Genomic DNA, 26,975 nt, shown 5'->3' on the forward strand with positions numbered 1-26,975 from the left:
AAGGGCACGCAGCCTACTTTTAGTTTTCAGAAGAATGGGCAGAACTGGAAAAAATCCCACTGAGAACAGTCTTACACCGACAAGATAATTGCATGTACATGTATAAAATAAGAGAATGAGAATGGACTGATAAGAAGAGAAAAAAGAGAATTACCTTTCTAACATTAAAGAAAACATTGTCTTACTGTAATAACCTTAGGTGAACATATGTCTCTGCAAGTGACTTAGTAGCATAAAAGAATGCTTCAATTCCCTCTGAGCCCATTCAGTGATACCTTAGAGGGATTATTTTAAAACTTAATTTCAGCCCAGTTAACAAGTTCTAGTTTAAAAGCTTAATTAATAGATTTTTAGTAAGCAATTTCTGACCTTACTTCAGTGCCACTTCTTTAACAATGGACAGCTGAAAATCAGGCATTTGTTAACTAGCAGAATGTGACCTTCCGGGCACCAGGAGTTCCCAAGTCTGAGGATTCACCGCCTGAATCCAGCACTTGTAACACCTCCTTGAAATACAAACTATAAAAACCAAGCAACCGTGGTGAAACTGCTGAATAAGAACCAGGCATTTACTGTCAGCCAGGCATGCTCACAAACAAACACCCCACACGCACTCCGTGGCGCAGGACAGACCAGCCCAGTCTTCAGCACCAACCCCACAACAACCACCTCGGAGACGCGATCGCATGAGCAGCACCCGCTCAGCACAACTAATGAAGATGCTGGTCTCAAGATTTTTAAAATACTGTTAAGACGCACTCAGCTTCACACCGGCAAAGCACAGTCTGGTTTATCCTGTGCCTCCAAGGTGCACAGGAAAAAAGTTGTAAAGCTTGAAGTCAAATAAACAAGTTAGAAAACACAACGAAGACCAAAAGGAAGGGGAGGGAAAAAAGGCTTGTTAACGTTTTTATTTGTTTGGTGAATAGGTTTTTGGTGGTGATAGTGTTCAGTTCATGCATTTTTAAACTCACCCTTCACGCTTTGATGTTTCTGCTGCTGGAAATAATCTTTCGAGCCTCTAGCGCATCGCAGCTCCTGCGCCCTCGGCAGAATCGGAATCCTCTCGAATATGCTGGGTCTTTTGGGGATGAAATCTAGCAGAGGTGTTGACATTTCAGGGGGGCTCTGCTGAGGCTCCGTGTGGTCACTGCCGTTGCTGACAGATACTTTAAAGGACATCTGAGGATTCAAATGAGATTTACCAGCGCCGGGACGAGTCACCCGCGGCAGATCCTTCTGAGGCGTTCCTTGGCATTTGTCGGTCACCTCGACGCGGGCGCTGCCTTTCTGACCCGCGGCGAGCTCACAGTGCATGTCCGCTTGCGGCTGCTGCCAGGGCCCTCGCCGCTCTCCTGCACCGAGCGGCACACGGGCTGTCAGCGCGGGCGGCCGCCCCGGACCCGCCGCCTCAGCCCTCAGCTGCTCCCGCCTCAGCCCCGCGCCGCCAACGGCCGATAACGGCCGCGCGTGAGGCGGTGCACTCCGCAAACCTCAACCCCGCAGCCCTCACCCCGCAGCACCCGCCCGCTGTCTCACACACACCGGCCGGACGGGGGATGACCCGGGGCGCTTGGACCCCCGGCGGTGGCTCGTCCGTGAGGGACGGGGCGGCCGGTGCCGCGCGTCGGCTTCGCTCCCTCTCTAGGCAACACCGCCGGGCTGCTCGTAGCCGCTCCCGGGAAGGCGAGCGCGACCGGGAGGGGCGGGGAGAGGGCCCGGCATACAGGCGGGTTGTTTGGAGGCCGGTGCCTTTCAGCTGAGGCATCCGAACAGCGGCCGTCCCGGCAACCACGGACGCGGTGGCAGAGTGGGTTCGCCACCGCCGGGTTCACCGCGGCCCCCGAGTCACCGGTCCCAGAGGAAGGGAGGGAGGGAGGGAGGGGGGAGAGCCCGGCCGGGCGCGGTGACAGCCGCGCCCCCGCGCTCCTACCTGGGAGAGGACGCGCTGCCCGCCGTTCCCCGCCGCCGCGCCGGGCGCACGGGCTCAGCCCCGCTCCCCCGCCACAGGGCCGGCTGCCAGAGCGCAGGCGGCCCGGACCATTACCCTGGCGCAGCGGCGGGGCCAGTCGGGGCGGGCAGGGGGAGGGCTGTGCCGCCGGGGCCGCCCCTCGGGGTTTGACAGCGGGGTCCGCCCGCGGGCTTAGTGCGGCCGCCCCTCACGGAGCACGGCAGGGCGATCGAGGGTCCTCCGTGCTTGTGGGGGCCCGTGGGCTAGAGTCAGCCTGGGAATAGGTGCGCCCCGGGTCCCCACCTTCCCGGTGTCCACCCCGGTGGGGAGAGTCCCTGCAGTTGACCACTTGCTTCCCAAGAGGTCCATGATTTTCCCTCCCGCGGCCCCGCGGTCATAGGCCTGGACCCTTCCCCTTTGCCCGCGGTCGTCGAGGATCCTTATGCCTGTCCCCAGGCAATCTGCTCAGGCATGCGGCTGCCCCGGCACCGCACATCCACAAGCCAACCCGCCACTGAACAGCTGGCAGTGCCCTATAAACAACTTGTATGCGAAAGCCACAGCCACTGCAGCATGTCACGGAGGAGAGAGCAAAGCCTTGCCAAGGACAGGGGCTGGGAAGCAGGAGATGTGTTGGAGGTGGGTACAACCTGGCCAAGACATCTCTCTGGTCACACAGTTCCAGCTGCATTCAGTGCTTCAGTCTATGGACATGCATCGTTCCCTGCCTGCCCTACAGGTGCAGGAGCTGGCCCGTGCCTGCAGAGACAATTAAGCTAGCTCAGAGCAAGCACCATAGCACAGTGACATTTGCGCTGGCTCCTCCTGGGCCAGCTTGGGTCTGGAAGCAATCTAGTTGGGTTTATTAGCTTGGGCCTGGTTCCAAGCGAATGCAGGCTGAGCCACAATGTGCAGCTTTGCACCAGCGAGCTGTACCAGCCCACACTTTTTTGGCTCAGGGATGTCTGCACCCTGCTGCCCTACATGCTGCTGTCAGCACAGGTGCAGCACAGCAGGTCTGTACCACACCAGGGCAGCTCAAAGATAGGAGAGACTTGGAGGCAGTCCTGATTTACATGGGTGTAAATCAGACAGACATCTGGCTGGAAATCCTGCTTGTTCACAGCAAAACTAAAGGAGAGGCTTGGGAAATTTAGCACAAGGAGGAGGGACAGCTACTGAACTGGCATCTTGCTACACCCCTCCTGAGAAGCATCCCGCAGCGAGACAAGAGATCTTCATCTTCTTGTAGCACAGATGCTGCACAGAGTGCCTCACTCACAGTTTTATCCAACCCTTAATAACATCTGCCACGCTGCAGTGTACAGAGTACAGGAATGGTCAGGACAGGAGGGCATGACTTTTTCTTGGCAAATGCTATGAATGTTGTGGATTTAGTGGGAGGGAAACAACTCTCAATAAAAGATACAAGATCTTGAGATAGAACAAGTAGTTCTGGGAGAAGCAGTACTAATGACGCTCATTTGCAATGCCTCTCCTCATTCCTGCCTAGCGTGGATGACCTGAGGTCTACCAAGGAAGGAGCTTGCCAGCCTTTCCCCTCAATAATGGCAGTAATAGGGTATTTTTCTTCTGTAAGGCCACATCTTAAATTGTCAGAAGTTAATAACTGTCTGTCAAATGTGGTTGAAAACTGGTAAATGTCCTCAGAATATGTTAGTGGGAACAAGAAGCCACAAAAAGGGAGAAAATCCCCACCTTACCTGTATGGGAAACAAAACTAAATATCAACTAGCTGGCACAAATACTGAATTGGAATGATGATACCATAAGGATTTATGAAAACAAAGTAAAAATATTCAGTGTACATTATCATACCACCTCTCAGTGCTCTGCTAACCTACACCCCCATCTCCCAGTCCCATCCGTTCGTGAGGCCCGCAGGACCAAGCTGTTCTTTCTCTTTGATTTGGAAATGCTAAAGGCACCTGGCAGTACTACTACAAGCAGTAATTATTTAAGACACAAATACGCTGTGGCGACAGTCTAAACCTCAGCTGACATGAAGAGGCAGTAAAATTTACTGAGGGAAATATTATTCCAGAATGCAGTGTAACCAGAGAAATCCCACTGCTTCCAGTGCAGGAAATAAATAGCATTTAGGTGGATCCTGAACATGGGCTCATCTTATGCAAATTATTATAGCTATATTGATACATGCTGCCCAAATATCTAGAGGGAGTTTCCTAGAAAACAGGTAGTCTTGGATATACTGTGTACCTTCCTGGAGGGATTTTCTTTTGTGGTTAGGGATTTTCCCACAGAAAGCTTGTTAACCCTTATCACTACATTTTGTTCCTGAGGTCGTGTGCGTCCTGCTCTGAACGGCTGCTTCTTTCTTTTTATCACCAACATCCAGAACTTTCTGCAAAATACCGGCAGGTGCCGCCACTGGCTCAGCAATCGTCCAGGGCTGGGCTGTTCCATGGGCAGGAGCAGGCACGGAGCGGGCACCCTCTACAAGCCAGGAAAGGCTTGGGCTGAAGCCCATCACAGCTCCAACAGCACAGAGGACAAAGGCCCTTCACACCGAGATTAATTTCTCTGAGGCAGATTGTCTCACAGCAATACAGACCTCATAGCTCAAGCTGCAGGTCCCCATATTCCTCCCATGGGAAATGAGGCCCCATGGACTCACACCTGTGCTCACAGCACTGTTTCCCTCAGGTTTGAGTGAGGCATTTGTTCCTGTAGTTAGTTCTTGTATTTGCTGGGACTATGCAGCTGGGGCTGCCCAGCCCTGGCCCTGAGCAAGAGAAACAGGTGGTGGAAGGACATTCTCCTCCAGACCTGGATGTGTCTGATAGAGACTTGACTCCTAGAGCTGTTCCAAAACAATATCTTGGTTCCTCTGGCAAGTCCACAGACATGGAAAGAACAAGTGCTGGGAGAAACAAGTGTTCGTTGAATAACTGTACTAATGCAAGAGTTAAGTAGTCCCTTTTCTCTCCCTACTGAATCAGAGGACACTTCATATGTTTTGGTTCTGGAACAAAGGCCAAGCAAGTGCAATCATGGCTGCTAAGACTATTCCATGCCCTGGGTCACCATGACTTTGCTGCATTCATGAGCTGTACAGCACACACTGATTCACCCAATGTTGTCACTACATCCATGAGCTAGATGGGTGTCTCCCTCTTTGTGTCCTTGTGAAAACCAGTCATTGGCCTCTCTCCCCCACAACAGCAATAGTCTGCCCTTAGGAGAATGGGGGGAAGATTTCTCTATATTAGCCTTCTTGTTCAACATTCTTGGTTGCCAAGGGCTGTGGTCATAGGTCATGGCATGGCCCACAGTTAGGCCTGTTTGCTCTTCTCTGTTAATGATGTCACCATCACCAAAGCAAACCTTTCAGTTGAGGCAGACAGGCCATCTTCAGCCCCTGAAGCTAGTCCCTGCTTCGAGTCACATATGAAAGGTGGGGTTGCAATTTGGTATAAAAAACATCCAGAGGAATGAAACTGCTTGCCTGAATATCCTCTCACTAGGTGAAGTGGATAGGACACAGCTGCTAAGTAACCAGAGACTTTCGCATCTGCCCATTCAGTCCTAGCTGGTGACCAAAGAAAGAGAAAACAGGTAGTAGTCTAAGGCTAGTTTGGGCCACAGTGAAATTGTACCAGTAAGGAGAACAAGTTTTAAAAAGTTTGATACATTAGTTTTTCCCTGCTGACACCAGCCATGATCAGATCATTGTCACAACAGTGTGTTCAGGGCCAACAGGTGCTTTTGCAGACATTCAACAACCTCTTTGCTCTGAACAGCCCCTGTGCTCACAGCTGCACAGGCAGAGGCACAGTTTCCTCCCTCGAGAGTGGGATACACAGGACAGTGAGAGATCATCTGTAACAGGAGGGGGGGAAGGACACTGCATGAAGGAGACTCCAGTTCACCAAATGCAGCCTTCAAAGTTCTTTACCTTTGTCAGGAAGCGACGGCTGTAACCGGCCACCGTCACAAACCGGATCTTCGAGAAACTCGGAGCAGCTGAAACCTCCTGTTCCCCAAGCAGTTCTGTGGGAGGAGAGGAATGAAGCAGAACAGATACAGGTAAGGTGAGCTGTGCAGAGCAAACAAGCAGAGGTGAAGTATTAATTGCTAGTTCACATATTGAAATCATCTATTCCAGCAGTCAACAAAATGAGATTTTAAAAGGACACAAATGAAATTGTGAGAACTTTGTGTAACTGCTGCAGTGCAGAGGTGGGAGGTGTTACCATAAGCATTCTGTTAATACTGGGCAAAACAAGCTCTCTGGTGGGAGAATAACAAACTTTATAATAAATAACCTGGTTGCAAAGGAGCTGTCAATTCACACACAACAGTTTATTTACAAAGGCATGCCAAGTCCAGACCTGTTTTTGTTTTAATTTAGTGCATCATAGATAGCAAAAGAGAAACAACCAAACAAAAACTGAACCAAAGGGATTGTCTCTGTGAGTATGCCTGTTTCTTAGAGATTGCCCATATGCCTTTAAGGCAGCACAAAGCCCTTCTTTATAGTGGTTTGAAAATTACCTCCTAAATTAAGGCAGCAGGGTCAAACTGACCACACATTATCTAGTGATGTACTCAACTATTGCCTCATAACTTACAGATTTGTTTATAGTTCTTGTAGTTAGAAAAAAGAAATTCCTCAGATCACGCTGACTTATCTTTTAAAAACAAACCTCTTTAAAATAGCGTATTTTGGGAAAACCACACAGTAATCCTGAATCCACCTTTGTCTTGTAGAGACTGCAAGAAACAACCATCATTTCCAAAAGCCACTCTAACATTACAGATCCCCCCTGCCTCTCCAGTTAATTGGCAGATCATTCCTGTGAACTTTCCAGAAAACACCTCTAAAGAAGGGTTCATCCATTCAGGATGTGTTTGTTTACATCTGCAGTTAGTTTCCTCAAGCATTCATCTGTACTATTTCTCTGCATCAATCCATAAATAGATCCATCTCTCACACCATGCATACACAACACAGGTGGTAAAATAAACTTCACTCATTAACAAACAAACAAACAAGCAAAAACCCCACAGAATAGCACAACTTAAGAACGTTCAGCTTGTGAAATCCAGTCCTTGGCACTGGGATGTGCCAGGACCAGAATTGCTGGTACAAACTCTACTCATGCCTACTCTAAATGACTTACAGAACTGGAGTTATAACATGACCCCCAGTTATTTTGCCTGGGGTTCCATATATTCAATGCACTGAAGACAGTGATTGCTGAAAGAGCAGCTAGTTACTCTTCTTTCTGTTTTCTCTTCATTGGCACAGTGTCCGGGCCACACAGTGAATGTATTTACTGAATACCAGCCAAGCCCTGTGCAGAATACAGAATTATTCATTTACTCCAGGGCACTTCTTTGCTTTCCATTACTGTAGCAGCCTACTGATTTGGACACAGAAGTTTCGTTATCATCACTGGAGGTGAGGGAGGGTGGGGTTAGGCTAAACCATTTTACAACAGGGGCCCAGAAGCCAAAATCTTCAGTTTGGGTGCTAAACTTGTGACAAAGATCGACTGTTTCCCCCACCCTTTGCTCCAGGTTATTTAGCATTTCCCATCATTGTCTATGGTAAAACTCATTTCCAGTTCCATCAGTTAAATTCAACCCTTAGTGTCCCAAACAGAGCATGCAGAATCTGGGAGACTTGCAAAGTGGCCACCTGTCAAGAGCTGAAGTGCTGCACACGATGTCTGTGCAAAGCACAAAGAGGACAAACCCATTTCTCCCTGGCAGTTTTCAGCTTGCACTAATTACAAGAGTGGACTTTATTTTCCTAAAACACACCATGGTTGCTGATAAAGCTTTCCCAGAACTGATTGCCAGTGTCTGCAAAGACAAAAGCCCCTCAGTACCCAAATTTGAGATGCAGCCGTGCTCAACCCAAAACTTTGTACCACCCCTGACAAGGTCTTCAGCCTGGACCTGCTCCAAGCAATGACCTCTGCCAGTGAACAGACAGGGAACCCAGTGCTTTACAGAGCTGCTGTCCCATCTCCCTGGTGTTCAAAGCTTGCCCTGGAGGTAGGCATGCAGCCTGTCTCTTGAGCTGGAACTTCAAACACTAGTAAGCCCACAACTGGAACTTGCTGAGCAAGAGCAGAGAATGATGCTTACACATAACCCTCAACAATCTTTGACTCACAGGCAGCTATATATTCCCATTCCTAATTCCTGCAAAATTCCCTCCAGAGCTCTTGTCATACCTTTTCAGACCAGATGCAGTTATATACAACAGCCCATCTCAGCCCTGTGTTTTCAGAGTCAGATTTAAAAGCAGAGTTATTCAAGAAGTGAAAGGCAAAGCCTGTAATTTTTTGTGTGTTTTGGGCAGGGGCAGGAGAGGAACTGACAATACACCCAGCACTGGTTCCTTTGATGATTGCATGAGCACATACATGTGCTTAGGCCACAGTTTTTTCTGAAATTCTTCTTACTGTAGGAACTGACTCACTAGGGAGATAGAAAAGGAAAATAAAAAAGGACAAAATTCCTGTGCCATCACCAGTTATTCAAAGAATCAGCTTGCATAGCCAGCAGGGAACTATTCCCACTTGAATTTGTGTTTTGTTCTCATGGCAGGCTCCAGAGATACCATGTTTATCTGTCTCCTAACTGACTAGCTCTACTGTAGCTCAAAGATTTTTTTAAGGACAGAAAGATGAGGTCTTCTCTAGGTTATGTTTTTGTCCTCTGAAGTCAGAGCATGGTGCAGGTTTTGCTCTCTCAAGCTGTTTTCTCAGACATGAGGGAGCTGTGCCATTTGTTTACTCTACAGGTTTGTCCAAAGCCAATCTGCTAGATGCAAATCTCTACCATGAGTCTGCAGCAAGGGAAAGCAACATTCTACATCCCCTTACAGCACAAGAGCGTGGCAAACCACATTCCAGGCATATCCACAGCACCCAAATGCATTTAATCCACACAGCAAATACATTAACACAGTACTGGTGATGGAAAATATAAAAGACCACAGAGGGAGGAGGGTGTGTGGGTCATGGGGAGGATTCTCAACTTGCAGTGTCTGTGATGATTCCACACAGACCTTCACTGTTTTATTGCATCTTTGTGGAGAGGTGGTGATGGGTGTGGTGGGAGTGTGGCTGCCATCAGCATATGAAGCCCTGCAGCTACAACACACCTGCTTGAACACGGAAAGCACTGCAAGCTGCCATCATTCATCCCATGGGGAAGGGGGACAGCACTGTTGTGTAAGGCAGGCACCTCCACAGCCGAGGAGGCTGTGTGCTCCTGGGGCCACCTCTTATGGATTCCATACACCCATGCTCCCAGTGCATCAGGCCCTCCCCAGGCAGGGCACCCATCCCGCAGCTGGCCACATCCAGGAGGAGCTGGGAGAGGCCTGGCAAGCACAGAGCCTGCAGACTGCACCACTTGCCTGTGACTGAACAGGTACCAGAACATTCATCAGCAAGAGCCTGGCACTGCCCTGGCTGCCCTGGGAGCTGGAGGAGCATGGTGGGAGGTGGGAAGATGGCTGCTGCAGGCCTCAGGACACGGAGCACAGCATGCACAATGCGGCCTCTGTTCAAAGCACACAGTAACAGAATCAAAACCACTTCATTTCAAGGGGCATTCAGGCCCAGAGCTGCAACTGGCACTGGGACAATTCTCCAAAGTGGCAGTGCTCCTGTTGAGGGAGTGAGTCCTGCCTGGCTCCTGTAGATACAGCAGTGTGCAAGAGCTTCAAGGACCAGGGCCTCTGCATTTGTCCACCCACAGTCTGAATTTTCAAAGCTGTGTCTCAGAAAATGAAGCAGGATAGGGTTCTTTCAGATTTATAACTGATTGCTTAAGAACTTAAGCCTCTATTTCATTACTCCACTGTAACAGGAACACAGATCTGAACCATCAACCATGTACCTCTCCACAGCTGCAGTGGATATTATTTCAGGTACTCCTGACTGCAGCTCACCTGTGGGAGAGGCAGGTTGTTCACAGGGTTACCAGAATGCTGTTTCACTTGTGCATGCAGCAGGCAATCCAGCAACAAGATGCAGCTCAGCTTTGAGATGATTAAACAGATGAGAAGTACTATCAGCCTTGAGGGATCCAGTTTAGCTGCAGCTACAGAAACCAACAGTAAAAAGGCTTTATTTTTTTCATTACCCAGAATGCAATTTGAACTCAAGAGGTTCTTCCCCTACATCACAGAGGCTTCACAGACTGATTCTTTTTATATTAAGACAAAAGTATACAAAAGGACTTGAAATACCAGCACACTTTGCCAGGGGAATAGAATTATTCCCAAAGCCAAAACTAGAGTAAGATGTTATCCTTGCTGCAACACAAGGACAGACCTCAGCCACTTTGCCATCAAAAAGTTATCTACATTTTAAGCCTGTTGTTCACAACTGTAACACTTACTTACAAATTGCAGTTTATAGCTGCAAGAGTGTTGCAGAAAATACCACAGCAATAAAAAAAAAAAAATACTGCATCTGTTTAAAATCATGAAAAATTTATTTGAAACTTTCATCTGCAGTATTTGGGTCACCAGTTACACCTGAGGTACCAGCTAAAGCACCATTTAACTCCAGGTGCACACTGCAATGCCAAAAAAATATGCAAATTAAATTATTTAATAAGTCAGGCAGGCAAGAGGCTTCTACCTGTGGTAGAAGTGAAGCTAGGGGAAGCTTTAGCTTAACCTTTAAACATTGTGAAAGGCTATCTATCACCTTACCATGTTTGCTATGGGCCATCCCAACGCAAAAAGAACAGTATCATTCTCATTTCTACTACCAAATCTAACATCTGCAGTGTCTGCATTACAAAAAAATTACCTCTGTCTGTACTGAAGAAAGCAATACGCAGGTCTCACTGGAGATTCAGGGTTTTCTCTCTTACCCAAACCTTACAGACACCCTATTACTACACAGCCACATCACTCCAACATAACTAACACTATGGCCATCCTCAAATCTTGGGTCCTCTGTTAAAAAAACCAAAAAACCCAACACAACAAAAACCATAGGATTAACAGCACTGAAGGAAAATTACAGTTTTGTTTCCCCTTATCAAACTAAATTCATTTGCAGAACCATTTAGCTTACTGTTCTCATCTTCATACTCCACACGTTTTTCACTATAGGTATCACAGTAACTGGAGTCTGTTTAAAAATTGAGTAGGTAATTTTTAAATTATTTAGACAGGTTTTCAGAAAAAAAGCTTTAAAAAAAGTAGTATTTTTCACCAGAAGCTACCAATAATGTATATAACTTTGAAAAATTTGGATGTGCTGCAAACATCCTACCCCCGGAACAGAAAGCTGTTGATCTAAACTTTAATTCCCAGTATCTTTATTTGGGAGTTTTACTAAATGCAGTAAGGTTTCCTGTATGTTTCTGTACAGATCAGAACTTGGTTTCCTAAGTCACCTTAAAGATAAAATCTGAGCTGCTCACTTTCCAGGCAGTATTTATGTGCTAATAATGCCTTTCTGCACACCCATTGTACTCTGAAGGAGTACTTCCAGATTACAGAGGGAGCAGCATGTTTTACTCCGGGGCACATCTGTTTCCTACACTTAAACTGCACTCTCAATCTAAAAATGTTATCAACTAAATTTATGAAGCACTTAAGCACTAAGTATCTACGTGAATCTCTCCTCAGCCCCTTAACAGAAGAGAGTAGGGAAAGAACACAGTGTGAAAAATAATGAAAGATCTGAGTGTCAAAGTAACTCTGACAACCTTAAATGTCACAGTCTTACCTAGAAGAAGAACTGGCACTTTCTCATTTGTAAGTGACATTAAGAGAAGGCAAGATGAATTTTACAAGTTTTATTATACAAAGATGATTCAAACCCATAAGAACTCTTCTACAGTTCTAAAAGTTTTGTTCTGCAACTTGTACTTCCATATGCTTTTTCAAAAAGCCAAGGTAAAAAGCCTCATTAGTCCCACTTTCTTCTTAGCAAGAGTCTAGAAAAAACCAACCGTAGCTGCATCACAATTTATTCTTTGTACTCCAGGAATTGCTGAAGTCTTTTCTTGTGTTCTGTAGCCACTTGTACAGCACTAGAAACAAATGCAGAACATTTTATATTAAAAGTAATACAGCACAAAACTAAAGTCTCATGCCAAAATTGAGCGTACACTGAAATCAATTACACTGAAGCTAAATTTTATGAAAAACCATCTATGTTCCAAGACAAAGAAGTATATTAACCCTTAAAACTGTCAATTCTTACCCTCAACAGCTTCTAAAAAATACCTATACCAGGAACCCTTGCCCATTTCCTTACCTTTAAACAGCAGCTGATTAACTTGCAAGGATGATTTAGGTAAGAAAGAATCTCTTAAAATGATCCCTCCTGTAAACTGAGCACTTCTAAACCGAGGGACATTTCATCCCCAGAGGGAGAGATGGGCAGATACTACAGGATGTTTCAGTCCCACATATTCTGAGGCCAAGTATGGAAGTTTGCCTGCTGGGAGAGTGGTTGAGGAAGAGCTGTTGGACAACCAAGCAGCAATGGAATTTCATTATTTGGACCCTTCACAGGATTCTCTCTCTGCAGAACCATTGTCTCTAGTTGATTTATTTTCTTTTCAGCAGCTGAGATCTATTAAACAAGTGGTATTCATGAACTGCTTCTAAAGAGTTCGTGAAAAGTTACTAAGAAAAATTGCCTAGGAATCTATGAATAATAAATTTCTAAGGGGGACCATATATCTACACAGGAACTTTTTAAGGTTCCACAAATCAAAAAATACTAAAATACCAAGTTATAATAATGACCAGAAGCGATTTTTTTCCCCCAAAACTTCCCTTTTCACAAGTCCTAAAATAACATTAATTAGACTAAATTTAACAAGCAAGCAATCATGAGGAAATTCTTACTTCAAGTGTTCTCCAAAGACAGTAGTTATCCGGTATAGGGCTGTTTTCAGAGATGCTCTAAGTGCAAATCGTAGTGTTTTGTAGGATGTGTCCACCAGACTCCCTGAAATCCGGGGAGGTTTGCTAGAAACATGTGGTAGTTTGAAATGTCTGTCTACAACCTGATTGAGAAAAACAAACAGATTCCTGTCATCTGTTCAATTATTTCATAATGTAACTAGTGACATGTTTGTGTCAAATAAAGCAAAAACAAAGTGCAAATTCAGAGATTCCTCCAAAAATGTTTTGGAGACTGAGCATTTCCCAGCCATCAACAGGAACACAGAACCAGGCTCTGTGAAATAAGATTCTCTGTTACTGAGTCTTAAGCTAAGGAGAAACACAATTCTATCCTGTATTATGACTTGTTTCTTTCACAAACAAGGGCATTGGCTTTATTTCCCTGCTGGTGCCTGTTCTTGGAATAGATGACTTACACTGAAGAACTTTAATGACCTCTAAATTCTTTCCAAGAATCTCCATTAGGGCAGTGTAAAATGGTAATGTTAAAAGGACACACATAGCCTTGGAAATAAATCTGGATTTTTTAAAACACACATTACACAAACATCAGTAATTTGAGAGTAGTGTCTTAGTATTAGCAGAGACACAGATTTTATCTCCTGAGATTTGCAATGTCTCCAAGTGCTCCGTGTTGCACCAGGAATTATGTGCAACCAAATAAAGATTAAGTTCTAACTCTGCAAAAGGTATTGTATTAGAATTGCAGCATCCCTAAAATAAACTCTTCAACTGAGCACACAGTAGCCTTTATTTAAAATTAAACATTCCACGTTTTCTCCTTCTACATTTTAAAACACCAACAGGGTTTTTATTCAGCTGTTTCATAGTGTACATAGTGGCAACCAGCTGTTTTGGTTAGATTAACTGCAGAAGAGCTGTTTTAGTGGCAACAACTTCAATGTTATGACTAGTCAGTAAGGTCATTACATAAAATCAGTAAGATTCCTCTTCTAAACTTGCCTTGCAGCAAGGCAAAGTTAATAGTTTTACCTCCTGAAGAGTCAGTAACGTGTTCAGGATAGCTGGCAGTGTAGTTTGGACAACTCCAAATTGGTCTTCAGTAAAGGAGGCTGCTACCAAGTGAGACAGACCTTAAAAAAAAAAAAAAAAAAAATCTGTTGTAATTAATGCTTCAAAAGGTGAGAATTCAATAACAAAGATCGTGGAATCTTCAGGCAACACCATTAGTGTGGTGGAATTCCTCAGGACTTGCTGCAGCCAGCTGACAGTCACCTCAGCTCTGGCTCAAGGACTAAACCACTCACTGGTTTGACAGGTGTTTAATAGCTTGATGTTGGTAAAGCAAGAGAGATTATACAAAAATTATGTGTGATTCCCATCTCCAAACTCTGTACATCCCAAGCCATCACCTTCAATCTGACACAGCATGGCACATCTGCCCATAAAACACATCACCAAGGAAACTGATACACTTTGCACAGACAAATGTAATAAAAGATTCTATCAGTACTGGTATTTACTCATGGCTTTGAAAGAAACAAGAAAATCCAGAATGTAACTTCATACTGTCATTGTTCTTCTAATTCTCTGCAGGCCATCTTTTTTGTTTATTTGCTGAGTTACTACCTGAGTATCTTCCTCAGCTCTCTGATGAACAGAGAAAGACCCAGAGCCTTTAGTCAGAAAAGCTGCTGTAAAAATAAATCTGTCACTAGAAAAAAATGTAAAAGTGATATGTGGGTTCAAATGAGAGAGAACCACCAGAAATCAAGTTTAGGAATCTGTACAGAACATAAAGGAAGAGATCTCATGTGGGATCTCAAAACTAACAAGTGAATTAGACTTTAGTCATGTTGATGTCTGAAATGCAGCTGGGTTTTTATCAAAAGCATTTCAAAGATTTTTTTCTGTTACATTCATAAAACACAGAGCCCAGAGAGTTTTCCATGAATGGAATCACCTGGAAACCACTTACCTTCCAAAGCCCAGATGTGCATTTGGGCGTCAGAGAAAACAGCCTGGATGGAGGCCTCTGGGTGCTGAGAAGAAAGCAAAGTGTTGCAAGTGCACTTTGTAAATAATATCACCAAGCTTGCAGGTTTCAGAACAGACTTTCAAGGCCAAAGGATCTTGGGAAATAGCCAGAAAAATCTGATCTAAAGTAGTAAAATTCTTTTTGGACAGGAGCTGCCCACAATGCTACAGCTGTAACCAGGGAGGAAAAAAAGGGGAAGAGAAGGATATACCCAAGCTAGTTTTCAAGGGCTAAGAATGCTTTAAGCAAAATGCAGTTTCTAATAAGATGAGTTTAAACAAGCATTGATATTCTTATTTTCTGCAGGTATGGGAAAATCCTGCTGTGAAACTCACAGCAAGCAAGAAGTTGTACTTATGGAAAGCCTTAGACGAAAATACAGGTTTTAGAACCATAACCTGTGTCTCAAACACAGGAGCACCCTTACCTTGCTGAAGAAATACATTATCAGTGCCCGTTTGGACAAGAAGTTTTTCATCTGAAAAGAAACAAAAGATTAAACACATCATCTGCATTTAAGGCATGCACAGTTGGCCCTCCTCAACCCTACTATCTTCACACAGCATAGGGATAGGGAGTGGAGGGAAGGATTTGTTATATAAGCTAAGTGGACAAGGAAGTATTCATTCCATAAAGTGGAAAATTCTTCCAGAGAGATACCACCTAAGCTGCACCCCCTATGCACTGCAATTTTACTCCACCTGTTCTTGCTTGTTCTGAAGCCACGTGTAAATAAATCTTGGCTGCACTGCCTCACTGCCAGTTCTTGCAGCAGAGACCACTGGGAAGGATTCATGATGGGAACCATTCATTTGCTGATCTGTAAGAAAAAAAAAATACAGTACCTTCAGAAAAACTGGTTGCTGTCACTTTAATCCCCACAATGCACTCTCCATTGACATTGTTACTACACTTATGGCTGCGAGGCTCAAGACAGTGCTGTGGAAGAATCTCTACCTGGAACTGATGTCCACAGCTTTGGTCCTCTTCTCATGACATGGGGACTTTGAACTGGTCCGTGCCAAGGGGACTTTACATCCACAACTCCCATCTTGTAACTTAAAGCAGGGGAGCTGAAAGGTGAACCAACATCAGAACCAGGAGATGTCTTCACAGGCATCAGGGATGGCTTAACCAGTGGAGACATGGAGGCTCTGAGAACAATGTTGGACCTCTGTGACTGGAATGCCATGTCTTCTATCCCAGCAGCTCCTAGTGACAAAGAACACACTGCATGAAGACAACAGGCTGGCACAATGAAATAGGAGATGGGTTTGTTATTTGATTGCTATTTCAACAACTTCTGTATCAGAGCTTTTATTAAATGTCAAGATTAGCACTGTGGTCTTGCACATCAGCATAAGCATGGAGTGTTTTCAAAGTTCATCAGCTTAAAACCAGCAAGTGATGAGAAGGATCCTTGTGGATTTATTTCTTTTACTCCTTCTGCTAGCCAACATTACTACACCCTGTAAGTACGAGAAAAAAGGCTGCCTATAGAAGAATGAAAAGTTATTCTGATTGGTGTGTGAGAAAAGGCATGTCCATCTCAAAAGCCAAGGATCAGCAGCACTAGAAGAAATTCACCTGTGACACACCAACAGTCCCTGCTGTTGCCAGGGCACTGCCTCCTAAGGGATTCCATTACCTGGCAGCCTTGTGATAACACAGCTGTGCTGCCAGGAATGATGCCCAAGTCTGGCATGTAAAACACTCAAAATGCCTGGAGGCTGCTCACAGCTCAGGAGTCAGACTGGGCTCTCCTCACTCTACAGTGATATTAGTGAATCACACAAACATAAACAAAACCTAATTTTACCATCTTACACTAATCATAAGAGCAGTTATGCAATTTACAGAGCATCTCTTGGCAAGACTTAAATTCTCCCTGTGCTATGTTGAACCACTTACTGAAACTGTGATAACCACTTTTATAATTCATGCAAGTATGGAAAAAATACTGTATTGAACATAGTATCATGCAAGTAAACAAACTCAGTAAACATGATAATCGCAAGTTTTCTAGCTATTTTGGGATTATTTCAACAAAAATACCTAAGATTAATTGGGGAAGATCTTTTTTGTTTGGATTTACTTGCAGAAATGCCTCATTTTCCTCATAAAATTTGAGACTAAGGTATCTATTGGTACCTTCATGCTTTACAGACCTTTATGAGCATTTCCTCACATACCTGGAGTCTGTGGAGGTACCTTCAGCTCTCCCACTGGTGGCTTTGCTCTCCCATTTGCTGCTGCTGCTTCCTGCTGTGCCATCAGCCTCTGGGTAAGGTCACTCAGGAGACTCAAACACTCCCGGGATATTGCAGTCCAGTTGTGTGGGTGCCCACCTGGCAGTGCACACAAAGAGCAGGGTTTAACCCAGCTGCTCCTCCCTGTATCTGTTCTGACAATGCCCACGTGCTCTCAGCAGGAGCTTCACTGTGACAGGGCCACTCAGCTTCTGAAACGCCACAGGGCATTTCTACTGTGACAGCTTGTTTGTACTGAGAGAAGATGAAAACATGGACAGATTCTATGGATAACTCAGTGAAACCTGCTAAGCAAGCAGGAAACACAAGCAGTTCAGCCCATCAGATCTGAAATCACTGAACGGCCAAAATGAACAAATATCAGTGGTGATGGCAAAACAGTTTTGAAACAGTACAAATACTAGAATTTCTGGTAAGGTGCTACAAAAAGTTCCTGAAGGCTTCTAAGTAGTTTTAATTGACCTCCTCTGCTGTATCTTTGAAAACAGCAAAAAGGCTGTGCACTAATTGAAGTTATAGCCACTGTTTGCTCTCATAGCTGCAGTGGTGATTCAGTATTTGTGCCTGATTTTCCCCCACTCCCACCTCAACATTCAGCTTCCATACATATCTGTTAGATTTTCCAGTCTGGACTATCTGACTGGTGGTGTGAAGTGGGCCCTGCTTTCAAAATCCTAAACCTGTGTTTCCTTTTGGCTGTCATTTAAATCCAACAGACACCAGAACTGGTTGAGTTTAGCAGGTGAAACAACATGATTATAGGTAATTGAGCATCCTTTTGGAAAAGGCACCACAGGCTAGAGGCTCCTGGCTTTGGTAGCATGCCTCACAGCATTACATAATTTCTAAGAGCATTTGACTGACAATTTTAAAAAAGGAATCAACAGAAAATAAATGTTATAATTACCTGGCTGGCTAAGGCTAAAGACTTCCTGTCGTCGAACAGGAGAATACTGGGAAAGTAACATCAAGTCTTGTAAGGCTAAAAACTACAAAGAAAGGAAAATGTTTTAGTGCATGCAAAGTCCAATATATTTGCTTAAAAAATATGTAGTTATCCATACAAAACCAATCCCTGCCAGAGAATGAGATCACACAGGCTAAAACCAGCCACGTAACAGAAAGAGAATGGAGGCAGATCCCTAGAACCACTCTGGATGGAGCTGCTGAGCTATTAAGAGCTTTACTGATATGTCAGTTCTCTGCAGTTCAAGATCTAACACCGTTTCTTTATTCTAACAGCTCAGGCAGAAAGATCTTAAGACACAAAAAAGTCTAAGAAGAGAACTGTTTTTGCAAACCAGATCTCAACTACAGCTTTAGGGTCAGTGCCTTATGGGACCAACCTACCACTGCTTTTTCATGGGATTAAGCAATTCGTGTGGCAAACTAAAAATAACCAGATTTTTCACAATATTCAAATCCTATTATAAATAGGACATTTTAATCACATCTGAGATCATAAATTAGATTTCCTGTTCCTTTAACTGTTCGTGGTCAACTCTTCCCCACTTATCCTCAGATAATGCAGCAAAGCTTAAAAAGGTATCTCCAGCCTTATCAGAAATCTGTAAAATCAGTAAAGGTAGATTTTGCATGTGCAAGAGAATATTCTTATCTTTATTTACATATTACCTCTTAAATAAGGTCTCCAATTTCTAAGTATTGTAATCAGTAAGTCCTATTAATGACTACCATAGACCAAAATTCCTCTTCTTTACTCACAGGTTCTAAGTAGCTTTTTACTATCGCCTTTTATAAAAAAGAAACCCAACTTCCAACATAAATACAGATGTATTTTTAATTTCAAGAGAGAACACACATATTAAGAGCCCAAATATATTTAGCAGGGACAAGATGTTGGAGAGTACAAAGGTTTGAGAAAACACCTGCTTATGTGACAAGACTCAAAGTTGAGTTACAAAAACCTGAATGCCACTAAGCTGCTGGTTTTGCATCAGTACACACTATCACACTTCTGCTGCACACAGATCTTACCTTTGACTAAATGAATCTTCAGCTGAAAGTAACCGTGGTGAGCACCAGCAGATGTCACTACTAAACAAATTTTCACCATACAGTGTAACAGCCTGTGAGTGCTCTGAGGCAGCTTTTCAAGGAACACCTCAGTGAACAGAACTGGTACCTGTAAGATGTGACTGATTGCTCTGAAAAACATCTTTTTAGTACACACCTATCAGGGAAGAGGTAGGAGTTCAATTACCTTTATAAGGAGGGGAGGATTGCTGTTTAAGATTTTAGGCAGGCACTGGTCTGTCTCCTGAGCAAATGTTGGTTGAATGGGAAAATGATGACTCTAAATACAAACATCAAAAGTTGTATTATACAGAGGGAAGCACAAGAAAATCTTATGAAAGACCAGTAAACTGGCCTGGAATTTCTAACACAGAAACAAAAAGAGTTTATTCCTTTCATTAAAATTGAGAAATCTTAGAAAATTCAGATATCTTTATCTTCAAATAAATGTGCTCATATAATTTGTGGCTAGGGGCATCACATCTTTATGTAAGAAATTCCTCTAACCACATATCTGGGACAAACTAATAACACCATATTCCAAAAAAAGACTGAAACCTAAACTGCAGTGCCTGTCTTTACACCTGGGTAACAACTCTAGTGAAGAACTGAGGGCTCTTTTAGCAAATAAGAAAATATTTTTGAAATTCTTCTTTTGTGCTGCTCCACTTCTAAACAGAAGAATTCTTATTTTTATCATCATGATATTCATATCCTGTGTTTTAATAGAATTTCTGTGACTACAACATTTAAAATGTAAATAGCACTGCTTGAATTGTATCAAGCATTCCATTGTTCTAATGCTATTTCACATGGTTCAATTTGGGAACAGATTACCTGTTAGTTTTGTGTTACTGCACTTGTTTTACACATCATAGCCTTATTCTCCTGTTTCCAACTGCAACATTGAAACCTGAGGTAGCAATTGCTTTCAAGGGGTTAATAAATGAACTTCATGTGGCCTAATTTTACAATTTCTTTCCTGACTTTTCAGTTAACACTATGCAAATATTTAAAAGCAACTTAATGAACTTTTTAGCTCATTAAGAAAAGCAAAATCATGTGAATAAAAAAATATTTTTCATCAGCCAAAAGGGCAAAGTCCATTTCATACTTTCACAGATGGATGTTTCTTTTGTCTTCCACAGTTTCATAAGCAATATAGTAATTAGACATGTTGACACAGTGTTCACTGGTGCTTATTATCCTTTGAGACAGGTTGCTCACACCTCAGAGCTGTTGTCATGCTTGATTCATTGTTGATCTTTTGTCCACATAGTCACAACAACTACACCTTTCTAATTAAAGCTAATTAAACACCCCAACACTGGATTTGCTGTTTAATTCCATGAGTACTTTGCACCAATACATTGACCCAGGATTTAAACCTCACTTTTCTTCTCTTTTATCAAGAGTCTCATAGTGTTTTAATTTAAAAAAATTAAAATCAAGTTAGATGAACAATTTTTTCCTCTCTTTTCTTACAAGGAAATATCTGGAAACAGAAGTAGAGGAGTAAGAGGAGGAGGTGGCAGTAACAAAACATTTTTTGTAAGGAGCACAGGTCTTGCTATGAGAAGAAAGGGAAAGGCAGTTAATGCCAGGCCTCTCTTCACTACTCAGTTATCAGTTACTATCTGTAGTGCATGCTGTGAAAATTCAAGAACTCACAGTGAGTTATTTCCTAGTAGAACTTCTTTTGAAATGAAAGAATCATCTGTGCCACGCTGATGTTCTAACTTGAGCACTGTCACAAGTACTGACCTCTGTGGCATAGATTTTGAAGAGCAGCCAAGCAATGTACCAGGTCATCAGGAGAAACACACCACTCAGCCAGGTATGGTAAAACAAGGAGAGATCCAGTAAGCCACTCAGAGTGTCAAGAGGATGTAATTTACTGCAGATAAAATAACCAAGAGGATAGAAGTATTTTAGTATTTTTATTATGGAAGATGTCTGTAGCAAGCTGTTAAAGTAGCAACAATTGCAGAAATAAAGCTGCTTTTTTTTTTTTTTACAAAAAAAGTTTAAGTGTGTTTAAGATACCAGCTCTTTGATTTTTCAGTAACTGAGGAAATAAAGAAAAATTAATGAAATTAAGGAATAAGAAATATGAAATAAGTAATAATGACTACAGTTTTAGTCAATTAAGATATTAAGACTCCAGCTTCCCGATTTTAAAACAGCCATATAAAAATAAAGATTCCCCCCATCAAAAAAAAAACCCACCATAGAAAATCAGATAAAACTCATAGATGCAACTTGGAGGAATTAGCCTTTCTAATATTCTAAAGACTTACAGAGATGAAAAAACCAGGTAATTTCTTAATTACTATCTTAATGACAAGATAGTTCCTACAAGGGGACACTGGTTCCTTTAGAATTCATTGCAGAAGCAACCAAAGCTCCCCATGTTCTATGTGGGGAGGCAAAGAACTGAGTCCTGCTAGCAAGCTGGATTTCCTCAGCAAGGCAGCTGTCAGCCACAATTCCAAGTTTCCAGCACAATGTCCTACCTACCTGTCTGTATGGAGATCCATCGTGGTACATATCCATACCTTTGGGATATAACCTAGGGAGTCAAAAAGAAACTCTGAAACAAATACAACACTACAAAACACACACACAGTAGGCCAAGAAGAAGACAAACAAATAGAATTCATGCAGAGACAAGAGACAGGTCTTGTAACTCACATGGACAAGGAAACAATCTGCCTTTGGGGTTATTTTGTTTTAAGAAATAGAAAAAAGAGAAGGAAAAAAGGCTTCAGGCCAGCAGCTATGCACTGAGAGATGTAGACCTTCTCTTTTATTGCTGCTTCTCAGCAGTGAGTTAATTGTGTTTCCTCACTAACAAAAGAGGGCTAATAGTAATTTAATATTAATTTTCACTACAGCCCAGGCAGCAGCAAAGTGCTTTTAAAGACTTAATGGAATCTGATATAGAACCACTATACTTCCAATTTATCCCCTGATGTAAATAAAGGGATAATAATTCTTGCATATTTTGACATCATCTAGGAGGATAATTACAACCCTAACAAAGCATTCCTGATTTTTAGGAAGTCTAGAGCAATTATCTTAATCAGCTGAGATTTCTTTTGCACCACAGACCAAACTCCATTTTCTTACGGGAGGGAGCCATCCTACCTTTGTTTCCCAAGCTCCCTCCAAATAATGTACAGGGCACTTGAGAATAAAGCCAAAGTGCTAATCTTTGCCTAGAAAATAGGGAAGATAGAGAACATTACACACAGTGAAGTCCTGCCCACTGCTGGTGTGTAAAGTTCAGCTCTGGGACACTACATTTCCACTACCAGGCAGTGGAAGCAACAGTCCAAAGCCTGACTGATCAAAGTTTTCAAAATACAGGAATTACAAATTAAAGAGAGAGAATTTCAGGAGCCCTTACCAAAAAAGTAATATGTGACACAGAAGTTTCTAACAAAATATAATGATTCCACACAACTGTGTTTTATCAGGAGAGGCAAAGATCTTCTGAAACGTAAATACTTGTATTGCTAAAACCAAACAAAAGAAATAGTTTAGTATTCCACATTCAGAACAAATCAATGAAACAGTTAATAAAAATAATACAACAAAAAAAACAAGGTACTTGGAAGCCTGTAGTCTAGATCAATTAAAAACTTAATTTAAGGTAATTCCAGGTGTTGCATTTATTATTTATGCTCCCAGTCTTTCCTGATATTTTATACTCATGTCTAGTTCTTATCCTTTTTCCTACTTGTAGCAGTGAAAATTGAAGATGGGGTAGATTGACTCAATACACAAGAGAACAAAATAGAGTAGCTCTGTCTAATGCAAAATAAAGAAGAAAAAAAAGGCATCTTTAATCTACTAGATTTCATTTAGATTCTAAATGTTCAATTAAAATACAGGGAAAATTTATACAAGCCTGAGTTCCAGAGTCAGTAATCCTCCAGGCAGTGAAACCAACAAAATACTGATGCTTTCCTCCAAATAAATGAACTCTATGCTTCCAAATGACAAAAGCAACCCAGCTGGCCATGAAACTATGAAAATGAAACTATGCAAATGTAACCAAAGTGATTTAATTTTTTATTTGACTAAGTTGCACTAGAAAAAAAACCAAAACAAAACAAAAAAAAAGGAGAATTAACAACATTGGAATAGATTTTTTTTTTTAATATTTCAGCTACAAAATGTTGCTTGGTTTGCTGATGAACTGAATGGTCAGCATAATGCAGCAAACATGTTTTTCACTAATGCGACCAACCTTGTTTAAACTCTTGCCAAATTGGTTGGACCGTGTCAATCTGGGAATCAGGCAAAATTAATGGCTGCTGTGAGGCTGCAGCAACACAAGTATTTTTAAGATGATGTTTCACACTGGTACAGATTTCTACAGGACTCCTCCAGAGGAATTAATGGAATTTCAGTTTCCATAGCGCTATGCTCACAAAAAGGCCTTGGATGTTGAGCTCTAAGCAAGATTTAAGGTGCTATTTAGACTTGAACTGAGCTGGTACAGCTGGAGCTCAGTTATGACTGATAATATGCTGCCTTTTTTTTTTTTTTTAACTGTCAAGATTTTCAGCTTTTAGGTGACCCTTGCTGTCAGTTCCAGGAACTGATACCCAGTTTGTGCACATTGTCCTGTAGTTCACCTGCCACCTCAGCCAGCTTTTAACACGCATCAGAGCAGTGTAGTCTAAATGCTAAAGAGTCACAGCATCCCAATTTCTGTGTCCATTTAAAAGGAGCTGAGCAGGAAGGAAGAGGATGAACCCTGCTGGCATTTAAAGCTGTGTGTACACTTCATCTATCAGTGAAAGCAGCTGCCCAAAGGCAACTCCTACTGCCACACTCAAGTTATCCAGGCTATTTCACTGTTTCACTTATGTGTCTTTCTACAAAGGTGCTTAAACCTCTTACCTGTATGATTGGAAATGGCAAATAATTCATGTTGTTAATAAGATAGAAAAGACTGTAACTGTATCCCAAGAAAGCTCCAGAAAGTAGAAAGAAGAGGTGATACTCGTTTAGGCACATCTGAGGAACAGCATCTTCTAGGCTAAAATAGGAAACTTAGAATCAATTCTGAGTTCAAAACAAAAAGCTGTTCAAGCCTTAGGAAACTCAAATCATAAGTTTGATTTTACTTTCCTGATCAGTACATCTGATGATATCTCAGTAAGTTTTTGCTAAAGTAGGAATCCCACCACCTGTTTTTGTAATTTATGCATGAAATAGGTCCCATTAACCACAAGACCAAGACTTAGTTCAAGCGACAACCAACTCATCATCAACTTTCCATTAAGAATCCTGGCAATTTAGTTTTTCTGGTCCAGTTATTTCTCTGTGCATTGTAACATTTACAAATGGGGGTATTTTTTGTCCTTTAATAAAGAAAATCAACATACAATTGCTGATTTTTGAGAAAACCCAAATTCCAGGGATTCCTTTTGAAAGAAACAATCAATAAATACTTTTTACAATAAAAGTTCTTTCTTTATCTTTGACACACACACACAATTACCTTTCTGAAGGTGTGCAGGACACAGCAAGAAACTGGAACCTGCCTTTTGTCATGACTGTAGCACACCAAGCAACCAGCATTCCCATGATAGCATGAACAAAGGAATGGATGACTTGATGAGGGTGAATAATTTTTCCTATCAGTGCTAATCGAGAGCATGGTATCGATGGCACAACTGTAAAAAAAAAGCAGAAAATTCATTTTCACTTACTACTAAAAAAAACCTTTCATTAAAAAAAAAAAAAAGAGAAAAACCCACCATTGTCAACAAAGAATTTTTCACAGTCAGGATCAGTCACTAAATTATAAATTATCACCTTATTTAATACAGGTATCAAAGACTGTTCAACAGTTTACACAACCCACCTGCATAAAATTCAACATTGAAGATGCTTATTACTATTATCACCACAGACATCAGGAAGATACAAAAGATGACATAGGAAGTATACAAGTCATTGAAAGAATCTAAAAAAAAAAAATATATATATAGTTCAGAAAATTGCAATAACACAGCAGCAACACATTAAGTAACAGAAAAGAGCACTTAAGCAATTGACAATAATCCTCTAAGAGCTTAAAGAGAAGTAATGGTCAATGGACTCTAATCCCACATGAGGTCTGCCCAGCTACACAAAAGCATATGGAAGCTCCATAGAAACTATTTTACACCCTTATAGCTGATTTTCTTTTAAGTGAACACTCAGAAGTTTAAAACTTTTTTTTTTCAAAGTGAATTAAACTATGGCTCAAATATCACATTTCTCTTCATTTAAGAAAAGCTGCAGCCATCCAGCCACACCAAAAAGGGAAGAAATTTCTTACAGAGTGGTTCTCTTGGGCTTTTCTGTTTTCAAAGGAGGAAGGAAGTCAGTTCTCTCTGCCTGAAGCAGCTCAGTGACCACAGGCATTGAGCTTCCAGCTAAACACCTCTCAATTTTCATTGCAGGCACTCAGGGGAAGGTTATTCTCACCTGCAGAGCGGCTGCTTCAGGAATTTCTCTTAGGATTCAGTGCACCATAGAGAAAACTGAAGCTGTTTATGGAAACAACAGCTGCCCAGGGTGGAAGAGGAAGGGTGTCCAAGTACTCAGAACACATAACTGAAGCACTTAACCTGGTTTTTGTTCTTCTGTGAGGGATATACTCACATGAACTTGCAACACTTATTCCTACCTAGGGTGCACCGTGGCTACTATGACTGTAACACAGAAACATTTCAAAGGCCAAAGACCATTCAAAACACTAGTGTAACACGATGCCACCGTCAGTTCCCGCTATCTGGGACTGGGCCCAAAACAACAGAATGGAGAAAAAAAACCCCAAAACCACAAACACGTGAGGGCAAAACCAGGAAAACACGGCCGGGCACCTACTCGAGATCCAGCGCACCGGGTGGAACAGGTCGAGGCCGCTGAGGACGATGAAGGCCGCGGTGCAGATGGGAAGCAGCAGCACGGACCAGGTGACGGCGGCGGCCACTCGCCAGCCCAGAACCTGCGGGGACACAGCGTGAGGGGACCAGGACCCGCCAACCCAGCGCCTGCACGGTGACAACAGGAGGGGACCGGGAGGGGGGACCGGGACCCGCCAGCCTAGCGCCTGAGGGGTGCACAGGGTGAGGGGACCAGGGCTTATCACCCCAGAACCTGAGGGAAGACAGCGTGAGGGGGCCGGGGACCGACACCATCCGCCAGCCCAGCACCTGCGGGGAGACAGCGTGATGGAACCGGGACCGGGGGGAGATGCGCCGCCACCCGCCAGCCCAGCGTCTGAGGAAGCGCAGCCTGAGGGGAGCGCAGCCCGAGGACCGACCTGCCGGAGCAGCGCCCGCTGCCCGCCCGCCGCCGCCGCCGCCTCCATGGCCGCGGCCCGGCCGCCCGTTCAAAGCCGCCGCCCAACGGCCCCACGTGCCGGCCCCGCGACACTTCCGCCGCGCGCCCCGGCAGAAGCCAATGGGAAGGCGCGCACGCCGCTCTCACCGCCCCCCCGGGGGTGCGCACTGACGTCACGCGCACCGGGAACTACAAGTCCCGGCATGCCCCGCGCGGCCACGGCCGCCTGAGGGAGCCAGGGGTGGCCTCCGCGTCTAACGGGGCAGAGCGCGGCCCGGGGCGGCGAAGGAATAAAATTGTCACATTAGTCCACATTAAGTCCGTTTACTAACACTTTGAAAGCCTCGCTGGCGGCTCGAGGGGGTTCAGTCCTGTCACAACTCCACCATGCCTTGGACCAAACCC

At 43.3% G+C, this 26,975-nt stretch overlaps 2 protein-coding genes across 2 annotated transcripts in view; both read right to left on the reverse strand.

The window, feature by feature from the left end:
- The window catches only part of GLIS1 (GLIS family zinc finger 1), a gene marked incomplete at its 3' end in the record, with an annotated part of 191,453 nt that extends 179,663 nt beyond the window's left edge, over window positions 1-11,790 (reverse strand). The window contains 4 exon segments of the mRNA XM_082286720.1: window positions 975-1,355; window positions 5,892-5,986; window positions 11,716-11,722; window positions 11,725-11,790. Coding sequence (XP_082142846.1) covers window positions 975-1,355; window positions 5,892-5,986; window positions 11,716-11,722; window positions 11,725-11,755 — 514 coding nt within the window. The 5' untranslated portion in view covers window positions 11,756-11,790.
- Window positions 11,791-11,897: 107 nt separating this feature from the next.
- Window positions 11,898-26,598, reverse strand: NDC1 (NDC1 transmembrane nucleoporin; the record flags this gene model as incomplete). The annotated part of the gene is made up of 18 exons (XM_082287583.1): window positions 11,898-12,022; window positions 12,849-13,009; window positions 13,902-14,002; window positions 14,848-14,911; window positions 15,335-15,385; window positions 15,609-15,727; window positions 15,865-16,119; window positions 17,100-17,255; window positions 18,085-18,166; window positions 19,402-19,494; window positions 20,979-21,111; window positions 21,735-21,786; window positions 22,627-22,735; window positions 24,132-24,270; window positions 24,736-24,910; window positions 25,102-25,203; window positions 26,112-26,232; window positions 26,551-26,598. The coding sequence occupies 18 exons, from the start codon at window positions 26,596-26,598 to the stop codon at window positions 11,959-11,961; spliced, it is 2,025 nt and encodes a 674-aa protein (XP_082143709.1). The 3' UTR covers window positions 11,898-11,958.
- Between the last annotated feature and the right edge of the window lie 377 nt (window positions 26,599-26,975).

This window comes from Coloeus monedula, assembly GCF_965178545.1.
Source record: "Coloeus monedula genome assembly, chromosome: 9".
Classification (NCBI taxonomy): Eukaryota; Metazoa; Chordata; class Aves; order Passeriformes; family Corvidae; genus Coloeus; species Coloeus monedula.